The sequence below is a fragment of the Oncorhynchus mykiss genome, chromosome 19, assembly GCF_057628025.1.
Source record: "Oncorhynchus mykiss isolate SJ-2025 chromosome 19, ASM5762802v1, whole genome shotgun sequence".
Classification (NCBI taxonomy): Eukaryota; Metazoa; Chordata; class Actinopteri; order Salmoniformes; family Salmonidae; genus Oncorhynchus; species Oncorhynchus mykiss.
Genome location: NC_143040.1, coordinates 34,684,320 through 34,698,509, shown reverse-complemented (window position 1 = coordinate 34,698,509; position 14,190 = coordinate 34,684,320). Strand labels below are relative to the sequence as shown.

Below are 14,190 nucleotides of genomic sequence, written 5' to 3'. Positions count from 1 at the left end.
TTGTCAACTCAAGATTAACATTGGTTTGATCTATTGCCCACTAGGTGTCCTTAGAGAGTTATTCAATGAGCTTGACACCTTAAGAAGCACATTTCCTGACGATGGCTCACCGCTCTTCGAAATTGGCGACTTCAACTGCCTGACGTCTGCCTTCAATTAATTCCCCTCGTCTCTTTTGACCTCACCCTTTCCCAGTCCCCTACCACTCACAAGACAGGCAATACGCATGACCTCATCTTTAATAGAGGCTGTTTGCCTATTAATCTCACTGCAACCTCCCTCCAGGTCTCTGATCACTACTTTGTTTCCTTTTCTGTATCCCTTTTCTCCAACCCTAACCACTCACCCTGTTGCAATGTTTGCTCTCTATCTCCCACTACTATCTCCCCTTCTATCCTATCATCTCTCCCTTCTGCTAAATCCTTTCTCCCTCCTGTCTCCTGATTCTACCTCATCGACCCTACTCTCCACCCTTTCTGCATCCTATGACTCGCACTGTCCACTTTCCTCCCAAAACAGGGCTGTGGGCAGCTAGGAAAAAATGGAGGAAAACTAAACTTCCAGAGGACCTATCATCCATTCACCCCTGTTTCTCTACCTTCCATTCTCCCGTATCCACTGCAAAAGCCACTTTCTATCACATGAAATGACAAGCTTCTGCCTCTAACCCAAGGAAACTCTTTTCCACCTTCTCCTCCCTCCTTAATCCTCTACCCCCCTTCCCTCTCTGCGGAGGACTTTGTCATCCACTTTGAAAAGGAGATTGATGACATCCGCTCCTCATTCTCTCAGCCTATTGAGTCCACTTGTCCCACTCACACAGAACTACCCTACGCCTTGACCTCTTTCTCCCCACTCTCTCCAGATGGAATCCTGCAACTAGTGAGGGAGGTCTGGCCGCCGGACAACCTGCCCACTCGACCACTTCCCCTACACCCTTCTCCAGACCATCTCTGGAGACCTGCTCCAATTCCTCACTTCCCTCATCAACTGATCCTTGTCCACTAGATGCGTCCCCTCTGACGTCAAAATAGACTTGAAAAACACTTGAGCGTGCTGTCTCTGACCAACTCTCTCACTATCTCTCTCAGAACGATCTTCTTGACCCTAACCATTCAGGTTTTATGATGTGTCACTCCACCGAGACTGACTGCTCTTCTCTGTGTCACGGAGACTCTCTGTACTGCCAAAGCTGACTCTCTCTCCTCTTTTCTCATCCTCCTAGATCTATCTACTGCCATCACCACTGTGAAGCGTCACATCCTCCTCTCCACCCTCTCAGGGCTGGGCATCTCAGGCTCTGCCCACTCTTGGATTGCATCCTACCTGACAGGCTGCTCCAACCAGGTGACCTGGATGGGATGTATGTCTGCACCACATACTCTCACTACTGGTGTCCCCCAGGGCTCGGTTCTAGGCTCTCACCTCTTCTCTCTATACAAACATATATTCTCTGCAAACATCAAAGCAGTGATTGCTCCTGCAGGTTCATTCTCTACAACATCCGTAGAGTATGACCCTACCTCACACAGGAAGCGGCGCAGGTCCTAATCCAGGCGCTTGTCATTTCCCGTCTGGACTACTGCAACTCCCTGTAGGCTGAGCACCTCGCTTGTGCCATCAAACCCCTGCAATTAATCCAGAACGCTGCAACCCGCAGGTGTTCGAAGACTATCTTAAATAATCCTACAGCACCCCCCCTCCCCCACATCACCTCCTCACCCTGAAAAAAAATAATTTTGTGATGTTTACATTTTTTTCTCCCTTACTAGTTCAGACTTGCTGGTAGCTATATTATTGAGGAAAAATGTACATACTATGACTGTGAAATGTGATTGTTCCACCTAGCTATCTTAAGATTGATACACTAACTGTAAGTCGCAATGGATAAGTGTCTGTTAAATGACTCAAATGTAATGTAAAGTGTAAGATACATTTCTACCAGTAGTTGCAGCTTCAGTGAGAGCTACATCTCCACCTGTAGTTGCAGCTTCACTGAGAGATACATCTCTACCAGTAGTTGCAGCTTCACTGAGAGCTACATTCTACCAGTAGTTGCAGCTTCACTAAGAGCTACATTTCTACCAGTAGTTGCAGCTTCAGTGAGAGCTACATTCTACCAGTAGTTGCAGCTTCACTGAGAGCTATTTCTACCAGTAGTTGCAGCTTCAGTGAGAGCTACATTCCTACCAGTAGTTGCAGCTTCACTGAAAGCTACATCTCTACCAGTAGTTGCAGCTTCAGTGAGAGCTACATCTCTACCAGTAATTGCAGCTTCAGTGAGAGCTACATTTCTACCAGTAGTTGCAGGTTCATTAGCTCGAGTCTTGCATCAGTCCACTATTGTCATAGTCACCCTATTGTCATAGGGAAATTAAGAGTACTCTGACAGGGATAAGGCCGGCTCTTCCAACCTTTAAATAAAGCAACAGTTGAGGCATCACGACCAGTCCTGAGAAGAGATCGCTCCATTTGTATGCAGACCCATTGCAAACCCAGAGAGCCTGAAGTCAGTCCAATTCCATGTCCATCTTTATTCATTCACTAAACAGACAGAGTATTTGGCAGGGAAAAAACAGCAACCCACTCCAGAGAACAGCCTATGGTCTAACACTTCCTTAGATAAAAGTGAAGAAGTCTGAGGTCCTTTTCACATTACGGCCGAACACAGGACCAACTGGAAACGTCAAAGATGTCTGATAACTCTTCGCAGATAATGGAAGTTGACTAGTCGATACCTTTGTATTATTAAAAACCAAGAGTTCTGACATATTGCATTCATCAAGATGTCCCTCCACGAGATACTGGAGATATTTAACATTTCCAATTTGTCTCTGGTTTCCTTTCCTTAGCATTGCAAACAGAAGGCAGCCAAAAGGCCTTCAAACTGTGGTAACTGTAAACATATGCTTGTTGGATAATGACAACTATGCACTTAAAAGCTTCAAGTAGATGAGGGAGGAACAGTAGAGGAGAGGTGGGCATTGAACGCCAAGGTGGTGTGGTCTCTGGGAAGGAGTTTAGAGGCACATGGTGTCCAGTGAGTTTAGGGTACGTTCACAACTTATTGGATTCATGAGCTAAACCATGCATGTAAAGAGAATAGGTTTTTCAATTCCGAAAACTAGAAGTAAACACACCTTGTGTATGCAAAGGTAACAGGCAAATAGCAAAGGCCTACACCATGCATGCAAAAGTAACAGGTAGGTCACAGCACAGGTTAAACCATGCAGGTGTAGTGAGAGAGGACTTCCGTACCTCCTGGGAAGTGTTCGTTGATGGACCAGTTGTCCACCTGGAGCGTGGCGTTGCCCCCATTCCTGGTGAACCGCACCACATGGTACTTCCCGTCATTCACAGGGGTGCTGCTCTCTCTCACACTGATGTCCATTGTGCCGATGTTAAACGTCACACCGATCTTCCCTTGTTCCTAGAAGAAGACACAAACAAAGGAATTAATTTAGTGATTGTTTAAAATTTTGGAACAAATTTTTAGGCAAATCATTTGTTTTTGACAAATTACTATTTTGTGCGTCCCATTTCAGATATAGTTATTACTCTTTTGTTCAAGGTTTAATTCTCTTTCTCTTTTCATTCTATTCGCTCAGTCTCTAATAAATAATACATTATATTAACCTTAATGGCCCCTTCTGTTGGATAACAGACACACACACACACACACACACACACACACACACACACACACACTTGTAAAAATCAATGATGTTAAATAAACCAGAGAGAGAAACTAGATTAATGAGCAGTGAAGGCTCACACAGTCACATAGTGGAAGAGAACAGACTTGACAGTTCAGGTGACCAATTCCACCTACTCACTTTTTTCCACAGGAAACTGTGTTGTGTTACAGCCTGAATTTAAAATGGGATTCTGTGTCACTGGCATACCCACAATACCCCATAATGTCAAAGTGGAATTATGTTTTAATTTTTTTTTACTCATTAATAAAACATTTAAAGCTGAAACGTGTTGAGGGAATACATATTCAACCCCTTTGTTATGGCAAGCCTAAATACAGTGCCTTGCGAAAGTATTCGGCCCCCTTAAGTTAATACTTTGTAGCGCCACCTTTTGCTGTGATTACAGCTGTAAGTCACTTGGGGTATGTCTCTATCAGTTTTGCTCATCGAGAGACTAGAAATTTTTTCCCATTCCTCCTTGCAAAACAGCTCGAGCTCAGTGAGGTTGGATGGAGAGCATTTGTGAACAGCAGTTTTCAGTTCTTTCCACAGATTCTCGATTGGATTCAGGTCTGGACTTTGACTTGGCCATTCTAACACCAGGATATGTTTATTTTTGAATCATTCTATTGTAGATTTTGCTTTATGTTTTGGATCATTGTCTTGTTGGAAGACAAATCTCCGTCCCAGTCTCAGGTCTTTTGCAGACTCCATCAGGTTTTCTTCCAGAATGGTCCTGCATTTGGCTCCATCCATCTTCCCCATCAATTTTAACCATCTTCCCTGTCCCTGCTGAAGAAAAGCAGGCCCAAACCATGATGCTGCCACCACCATGTTTGACCGTGGGGATGGTGTGTTCAGCTGTGTTGCTTTTACACCAAACATAACGTTTTGCATTGTTGCCAAAAAGTTCAATTTTGGTTTCATCTGACCAGAGCACCTTCTTCCACATGTTTGGTGTGTCTCCCAGGTGGCTTGTGGCAAACTTTAAACAACACTTTTTATGGATATCTTTAAGAAATGGCTTTCTTCTTGCCACTCTTCCATAAAGGCCAGATTTGTGCAATATACGACTGATTGTTGTCCTATGGACAGAGTCTCCCACCTCAGCTGTAGATCTCTGCAGTTCATCCAGAGTGATCATGGGCCTCTTGGCTGCATCTCTGATCAGTCTTCTCCTTGTATGAGCTGAACGTTTAGAGGGACGGCCAGGTCTTGGTAGATTTGCAGTGGTCTGATACTCCTTCCATTTCAATATTATCGCTTGCACAGTGCGCCTTGGGATGTTTAAAGCTTGGGAAATCTTTTTGTATCCAAATCCGGCTTTAAACTTCTTCACAACAGTATCTCGGACCTGCCTGGTGTGTTCCTTGTTCTTCATGATGCTCTCTGCGCTTTTAACGGACCTCTGAGACTATCACAGTGCAGGTGCATTTATACGGAGACTTGATTACACACAGGTGGATTGTATTTATCATCATTAGTCATTTAGGTCAACATTGGATCATTCAGAGATCCTCACTGAACTTCTGGAGAGAGTTTGCTGCACTGAGAGTAAAGGGGCTGAATAATTTTGCACGCCCAATTTTTCAGTTTTTGATTTGTTAAAAAAGTTTGAAATATCCAATAAATGTTGTTTCACTTCATGATTGTGTCCCACTTGTTGTTGATTCTTCACAAAAAAATACAGTTTTATATCTTTATGTTTGAAGCCTGAAATATGGCAAAAGTTCGCAAAGTTCAAGTGGGCCGAATACTTTCGCAAGGCACTGTAAGTATAGGAGTAAAAATGTGCTAAACAAGTCACAAAATAAGTTGCATCAACTCACTCTGTGTGCAATAATAATGTTAAACATGATTTTTCATCTCTGTTCCCCTCACACACAATTATCAGTGTGGTCCCTCAGTTGAGCAATGAATTTCAAACACAGATTCAACCACAAAGACCAGGGAGGTTTTGCAAGTAAGTGCACCTATTGTCCTGTGTGGCTCAGTTGGTAGAGCATGGCCAGGGTTGTGGGTTCCATTCCCATGGGGGACCAGTACAAACAAATAAGAAAATGCATGCACTCATAAGTTGCTCTGGATAAGAATGTCTGCTAAATGACAAAACATTTATATAATATTGGTAGACAGGTACAAAAAAGCAGATATTAAATGTGCCTTTAAGCACATTAAGTTATTAATTACACTTTGGATGGTGTGTCATTACAAAGATACAGGGGTCCTTCCTAACTCAGTTGCCGGAAAGGAAGGAAACTGCTCAGGGATTATACCATGAGGCAAATGGGGACTTTAAAACAGTTACAGAGTTTAATGACTGTGATAGGATGATCATCAACATGGTAGTTACTCCACAATACTAACTTAAATGACAGAGTGAAATAAGGAAGCCTATACAGAATAAAAATATTCCAAAACATGCATCCTGTTTACAATAAAGCAGTTAAGTAAAACTGCAAAAGAATTGGCAAAGAAATGTCCTGAATACAAAGCGTTAAGTTTGGGGCAAATCCATACTAATTCTATAACATACCCTTCCCATCTTGCCAAGCTGAAATAAACTGATCCACACCTAGTGTTGCAAAAGTTCGGTAGCTTTCTCTAAATTCCCCAGTTTTCCAGAAATCCTGGATTCTCTGTTTATTCCCCCATTTCCAGGAATTCTCCAACTGGGGTTTCTAGAAAACTGGGGATTTAGAAAAAGTTAACATAATTTGCAACGTAAAGTTTTAGAACATTTAGAAATATGCTATGTAGAACAAATATGCTTCTCTGACATGCAGAATTAAGATTTAGGGAACAGGGAACAGAATCGAAAACAGGAAGTGATCTCCAGTGTTCCAGAACACTAGAGCCATGGGAACCGGTTAATAACATGAATTTACATTCAAAGCATTATTTAAAGTCCCACAAAAAAACGCCATCATTGCGACTATGCAAAGCAATCACTCTGTCGCTCAGAAACTTCTCTTCCAGTGTCTGCCTGCCAGCATGTTTTCTAGGCTAGTTAACTTCTCTAGGCTAGCATTTTCACGTTTGGATGAAATGCGTGCCCAGAGTAAACTGCCTCCTACTCAGTCCCAGATGCTAATATATGCATATTATTATTAGTATTGGATAGAATACACTCTGAAGTTTCTAGAACTGTTTGAATCATGTCTGTGACTAAAAAAATACTTATTTGGTAGGCAAAACCCCGATGACAAACCATTCAGATGTTGTTTTTTTGAGGTCACTCTCTTTTCAATGACTTGTCATTGGGAATCCAGATTTCTAAGGGACCTTCCTTCCAGTTCCTATCGCTTCCACTGGATGTCAACAGTCTTTAGAAACTGGTTGAGGTTTTTCCTTTGAGAAATGAAGAAGTAGCCAGTGAAGTGCATTGTTTGTTAGAGGCGCGTGACCAGAAAGCATGCTACACATTGTTTTCCTTCAGTATTGAACACAGAGCATTTTTTTCACTGGATGTTGGCCAGGTGGGACGCTTCCGTCCCACATATCCCAGAGAGATTAAGTAAACTATAGTTATCACATTTCACATTGGATTTATTAACTACAAAAAGGTAAAACGTGTTTTGAATTCTGGTGCTGCATCACACAGATGCTTGTTAGCAAACTCTGGTCCAGGGCATGGAGCCAACTCTCAGATGTTAAAAGGTCCTCCATATTAGCCGCTCCCCCGTAGGTACACTATACAGTTGAAGTCGGAAGTTTACATACACCTTAGCCAAATACATTTAAACTCAGCTTTTCACAATTCCTAACATTTAAGCCTAACATTTCCTGTCTTTGGTCAGTTAGAATCACCACTTTAATTTAAGAATGTGAAATGTCAGAATAACAGTAGAGAGAATGATTTATTTCAACATTTATTTCTTTCATCACATTCCCAGGGGGTCAGAAGTTTACATACACTCAATTAGTATTTGGTAGCGTTGCCTTTAAATTGTTTAACTTGGGTCAAACGTTTCGGGTAGCCTTCCACAACCTTCCCACAATAAGTTGGGTGAATTACTCGCAGACACCTCGACAGCCCTGAAAGAACTTCATTGGACTCTATGTAAACTGGAAACCACACATCCTGAGGCTGCCTTTATTATAGCTAGGGATTTTAACAAAGCTAATCTGAAAACAAGTCTCCCTACATTTTATCAGCGAGACTCGGGCTGGAAAAAATATGGATCATTGTTACGCTAACTTCCACGACGCATACAAAGCCCTCCCTCGCCCTCCTTTCTGCAAATCTGACCACGACTCCATTTTGTTGCTCCCAGCCTATAGACAGAAACTAAAACAGGAAACATCTGTGCTCAGGTCTGTTCAATGCTGGTCCGACCAATCTGATTCCACGCTTCCAGATTGCTTCGATCACGTGGACTGGGATATGTTCCGGATAGCGTCAAACAACATTATTGATGTATACGCTGATTCGGTGAGCGAGTTTATTAGCAAGTGCATATTGAAGGCAGCATTCGCGCAAAACTGAAAGTGCAAACCACTGCTTTTAATCAGGGCAAGGCAACCGGAAACATGACTAAATACAAACGGTGTAGCTATTCCCTCCACAAGGCAATCAAACAAGCTAAGCGTAAGTATAGAGACAAAGTAGAGTCGCAATTCAATGGCTCAGACACGAGAGGTACAGTGGGGCAAAAAAGTATTTAGTCAGCCACCAATTGTGCAAGTTTTCCCACTTAAAAAGATGAGAGAGGCCTGTAATTTTCATTATAGGTACACTTCAACTATGACAGACTTTCAACTCCCTCCAAAGATTTTCTATGGGGTTGAGATCTGGAGACTGGTTAGGCCACTCCAGGACCTTGAAATGCTTCTTACGAAATCACTCCTTCGTTGCCCGGGCAGTGTGTTTGGGATCATTGTCATGCTGAAAGACCCAGCCACGTTTCATCTTCAATGCCCTTGCTGGTGGAAGGAGGTTTTCACTCAAAATCTCACAATACATGGCCCCATTCATTCTTTCCTTTACACGGATCAGTCGTCCTGGTCCCATTGCAGAAAAACAGCCCCAAAGCATGATGTTTCCACCCCCATGCTTCACAGTAGGTATGGTGTTCTTTGGGTGCAACTCAGCATTCTTTGTCCTCCAAACACGACGAGGGGAGTTTTTACCAAAAAGTTATATTTTGGTTTCATCTGACCATATGACATTATCCCAATCTTCTTCTGGATCATCCAAATGCTCTCTAGTAAACTTCAGACGGGCCTGGACATGTACTGTCTTAAGCAGGGGGACACGTTTGGCACTGCAGGATTTGAGTCCCTGGCGGCGTAGTGTGTTACTGACGGTAGGCTTTGTTTACTTCGGTCCCAGCTCTCTGCAGGTCATTCACTAGGTCCCCCCGTGTGGTTCTGGGATTTTTGCTCACCGTTCTTGTGATCATTTTGACCCCACGGGGTGAGATCTTGCGTGGAGCCCCAGATCGAGGGAGATTATCAGTGGTCTTGTATGTCTTCTATTTCCTAATAATTGCTCCCGCAGTTGATTTCTTCAAACCAAGCTGCTTACCTATTGCAGATTCAGTCTTCCCAGCCTGGTGCAGGTCTACAATTTAGTTTCTGGTGTCCTTTGACAGCTCTTTGGTCTTGGCCATAGTGGAGTTTGGAGTGTCACTTTTTGAGGTTGTGGACTGGTGTCTTTTATACTGATAACAAGTTCAAACAGGTGCCATTAATACAGGTAACAATTGGAGGACAGAGGAGCCTCTTAAAAAATAAGTTACAGGTCTGTGAGAGCCAGAAATCTTGCTTGTTTTTAGGTGACCAAATACTTATTTTTCACCATAATTTGCAAATAAATTCATAAAAAATCATACAATGTGATTTTGTGGATTTTATTTTCTCATTTTGTCTGTCATAGTTGAAGTGTACCTATGATGAAAATTTCTCTCATCTTTTTAAGTGGGAGAACTTGCACAATTGGTGGCTGACTAAATACTTTTTTTGCCCCACTGTATGTGGCAGGGTCTACAGTCAATCACAGACTACAAAAAGAAAACCAACCCCCCCGATGTCTTGCTCCCAGACAAACTAAACAACTTCTTTGCTCGCTTTGAGGACAATACAGTGCCACCGACAAGGCCCGCTACCAAAACCTTCAGACTCTCCTTCATCGCAGCCAATGTGAGTAAAACACTGAAACGTGTTAACCCTCGCAAGGCTGCCGGCCCAGACGGCATCCTTAGCCGCGTCCTCAGAGCATGCGCAGACCAGATGTCTGGTGTGTTTACGAACATATTCAATCAATCCCTATCCCAGTCTGCTGTTACCACATGCTTCAAGAGGGCCACCATTGTTCATGTTCCCAAGAAAGCTAAGGTAAATGAGCTAAATGACTATCGCCCCGCAGTTCTCACTTTCGTCATCACAAAGTTCTTTGAGAGACTAGACAAGGATCATATCACCTCCACCCTACCTGACAACCAAGACCCACTCCAATTTGCTTACCGCTCCAATAGGTCCACAGACGACGCAATCACAATCACACTGCACACCATAGTACCCTCCAAACTCATCATTAAGCTCGAGACCCTGGGTCTCGGCCCCGCCCTGCAACTGGGTCCTGGACTTTGACGGGCCGCCCCCAGGTGGTGAGGGTAGGAAACAACATCTCCACCCCCGCTGATCCTCATCACTGGGGCCCCACAGGGGTGTGTTCTCAGCCCTCTCCTGTACTCCCTGTAGAACCCATGACTGCGTGGCCATGCACACCTACAACTAAATCATCAAGTTTGCAGACGACACTACAGTGGTAGGCTTGATTACCACCAACGACGAGACAGCCTATAGGGAGGAGGTGAGGGTGGTGTCAGGAAAATAACCTCACACTCAATGTCAACAAAACAAAGGAGATGATCTTGGACTTCAGGAAACAGCAGAGCAAGCACCAACTGAAATGGTCCACCCACACAGACAGTGTGGTGAAGAAGGCGCAACAGCGCCTCTTCAACCTCAGGAGGCTGAAGACATTTGGCTTGTCACCAAAAACATTCACAAACTTCTACAGATGCACAATCGATTGCATCCTGTCGGGCTGTATCACCACCTGGTACGGAAACTGCTCCACCCACAACCGCAAGGCTCTCCAGAGGGTAGTGAGGTCTGCACAACGCATCACCGCTACACTCGCATTAACCTCTAGTAAATCCCCATCCCGAGTGCGGCAGCGTAATCATCGACTGACACTAATTAGCATAACGCAACGGACATAAATATTCCTAGAAAATATTCCTATTCATGAAAATCACAAGTGAAATATATTGAGACACAGCTTAGCCTTTTGTTAATCACCCTGTCATCTCAGATTTTCAAAATAGGCTTTACAGCCAAAGCTAGACAAGCATTTGTGTAAGTTTATCGATAGCCTAGCATAGCATTTTGTCCAGCTAGTAGCAGGTAACTTGGTCACGGAAATCAGAAAAGCAATCAAATTAAATTGTTTACCTTTGATAAGCTTTGGATGTTTTCACTCACCAGACTCCCAGTTAGATAGCCAATGTTCCTTTTTTCCAAAAATATTATTTTTGTAGGCGAAATAGCTCCGTTCTTCACGTATGGCTGAGAAATCGCCCGGAAATTGCAGTCACAAAAACGCCGAAAAATATTCCAAATTAGCTCCATAATATCAACAGAAACATGGCAAACGTTGTTTATAATCAATCCTACGTCACACTGCTGTAGACACCTTGGGGAATACGGAGAAAAAGTAATCTGGTTGATAGCCCATTCACTGCTCAATAGGGACGCATTGGAACGCAGAGCTTTCAATTGGATTTTTCTCAGGCTTTCGCCTGCAATATCAGTTCTGTTATACTCACAGACAATAGTTTTACAGTTTTGGAAACTTCAGAGTGTTTTCTATCCTAAGCTGTCAATTATATGCATATTCTAGCATCTTGTCCTGACAAAATATCCCGTTTACTACGGGAACGTTATTTTTCCAAAAATGAAAATACTGCCCCCTAGTCACAAAAGGTTCAGCTAACCATGTGTATGTGACCAATAAAATTTGATTAGATTTTTTGTTCAAACCGGTTCAGAACTTTATTACAGTGGAACAGAATGAAAACAATAGGGGTTCTGTTCAGACCGAAACGATTTTGGTTCCAACCCCTGCTTCTATCTGCAACGTTCAAGGCCAAGTGTTACTTACAACCTTCCAAAATGTACCGAAATGACGCTAAACCTTGTCAGCATCTCCTTTCTCCAGCCTCTCTTCTGTCAACATCTTTGCTACTTCCCTCATATTTCCTCTGTTGTTAACCAGAGAGTGAATCACCTCCTTATCTGTATACTAAGCAGAATCTAAGGACAGATGATGAACAGTATCGAGGGAGATGTGTGTCATCATCATGTTGAGTATTTATCACCACTGATCAGAGAAAGGCACTGGGGGGAATCTAGGCCAGGGCTCTCAAGTTTGTTTGGAAGACATCAGACAGGAAGTGGAAGACACTGTACGGATGATCAGTATTAACAGGGGGATTGAAATTGATGAGGAATTGTTCTAGACCAGCATTTCCCAAACTAGGACTCACAAGGATTTGAAAATGGGGTCGCTATAGAAAGTGGCCTACCGAGTGGCGTCGCTACAGACCCGGGTTCGATTATGGGAGACCCATAGGGCGGTGCACAATTGGCCCAGCGTTGTCTGAGTTAGGGGGGGATCTGGCCGGCCGGGATGTCCTTGTCCCATCGTTCTCTAGCGACTCCTTGTGGCGGGCCGGGTGCATGCACGCTGACTGTAGTTGCCAGTTGTACAGTGTTTCCCCCGACACATTGGTGCAGCTGGCTTCCGGGTTATGCAAGCAGTGTGTCAAGAAGCAGTGCGGCTTGGCAGAGTCGTGTTTCGGAGGACGCATGGCTCTCGACCTTCGCCTCCTGAGTCCATATGGGAGTTGCAGCGATGGGACAAGACTGTAACTACCAATTGGATATCATGAAAATAAATACATGTCTGCTTGGTTCATAGAACCGTGGTTGTGAGGTTGTTATAAACAGAGCGGTTTCTGTTTTCTTCCTACAAATGTGGCTCTAATTTTTTGAACGATTTAAGCTACAAAATATTATGACCCCATTCCTGAAAGATTAGCCACTCATTAACATGTACATTTCCCTCTACAATTCCCACAAACCTCACAGGTCTTGTTAGAACAAAGTGGACAAGACCTGGTACTAAATCAGACTGGGGAAAAAATAACATCTGTTCTTTTTTTACACAGAAGATCATACACAATTATTGCCTGATGATCTTCTGAACTTCACAATATCTTTCTGATGCATTTCAGTGACAATATGTGATTGTGATGATATGTAGCTTATTGTACAGCCAGCAGCAGTAAGCTCATACAAATGCCTCTCTAGTGAATCGTTCACTATGAATGTACTTAAAAATATATATATATATGAGAAATGAACTACATAATTAGCCATGAAAAATTAGCACACTTCAAGGAGCATTGGGGGACTCCTTTAAACAGTGAATAAAACCAGAAGGCAACACTCCATCACCATGGCCCCTTTGAGATATTCCCTTAATGGCGCTGCCATTTAACGCATCTCATCTCTAACTCTAAGATAAAGACACAGTGCATGATAGTGATCCATCCCGTGGAGTGCGGCAGTGCGCTGCAGTGCAGAGCACACAGGGATGGCAGGGTGATTCCATGGTGTCACCTGCACAAATTGATAAGTGGTTAAGAAATGAACAGAGCTTCATGTGAGAGAATGGAGTGTAAACTGCTGAGAACATAATGGAGGTTTGGCCCTAGAAATGGCAGCCAAGAGGGGCAGTGAAGCAGAGATGACATGTGTTTCATCAATAAAAAGCTGGGGTTAGCTATGAGTCAATGTATCACTGATGGAACAATACAAACAGTCTGTTCTTCAAGCAGTACAAACAACTTTTAGGGATAGAACAGAAACATATTTTTTTTTGTTCGTAACGTTTGGCCACATGATTCGAGTCAATATCTTGCGTTGGGTACCAAGAAATATAATGTTGAAATGGCAGTTACTCTGACCCAAGGTCAGGTTTGGGTAGTTACCGATTACATGTGATCAGTTACATGTAATGTGATTGAAAAAAACTCAATAAGATCAGTTACGTTAACAGCAAAAATATTGTCATCAGATTACAGAGACTTTTGAAAATGACCTGATTACTTCTTGGATGACTTTTAAATGTAGAAAGAATGTTTGCAAAAAAAATACATTGACACCTTTCTCAATAACATTGAATTCAGCATTGAAAAAAGGGCACAAGTTTAAGTTAGTTCCAACTGAGCGAGTCTGAGCACAAGTCAGAGACCACTATGATGATGCACTAAATGTGTGTGATGGATGATCGATGGCGCCAACTAAACAGACTTTTTGGGTCATAAAGAAGGATTTTAGCTAACAAAATGACTATACATGTTATAGCTGGGACCCTTTGGATGGCAAATCAGAGGAAGATTTTCAAAAAGAAAGT

At 43.0% G+C, this 14,190-nt stretch overlaps 1 protein-coding gene across 27 annotated transcripts in view; it reads right to left on the bottom strand.

Annotated features, from left to right (window-relative positions):
- nrxn3a (neurexin 3a) overlaps nucleotides 1-14,190 on the bottom strand; it is a 430,411-nt gene that overhangs the window by 69,590 nt on the left and 346,631 nt on the right. For all 27 annotated transcript variants that reach the window (XR_016488898.1, XR_016488894.1, XR_016488895.1 and 24 more), the window contains one exon: nucleotides 3,259-3,430. Coding sequence is in view for 18 of the 27 variants with exons in the window: in XM_090210796.1 (XP_090066922.1) it covers nucleotides 3,259-3,430 (172 nt within the window). In the remaining 9 variants the exon portion in view is untranslated. The remainder of the gene's footprint in view (nucleotides 1-3,258; nucleotides 3,431-14,190) is intronic.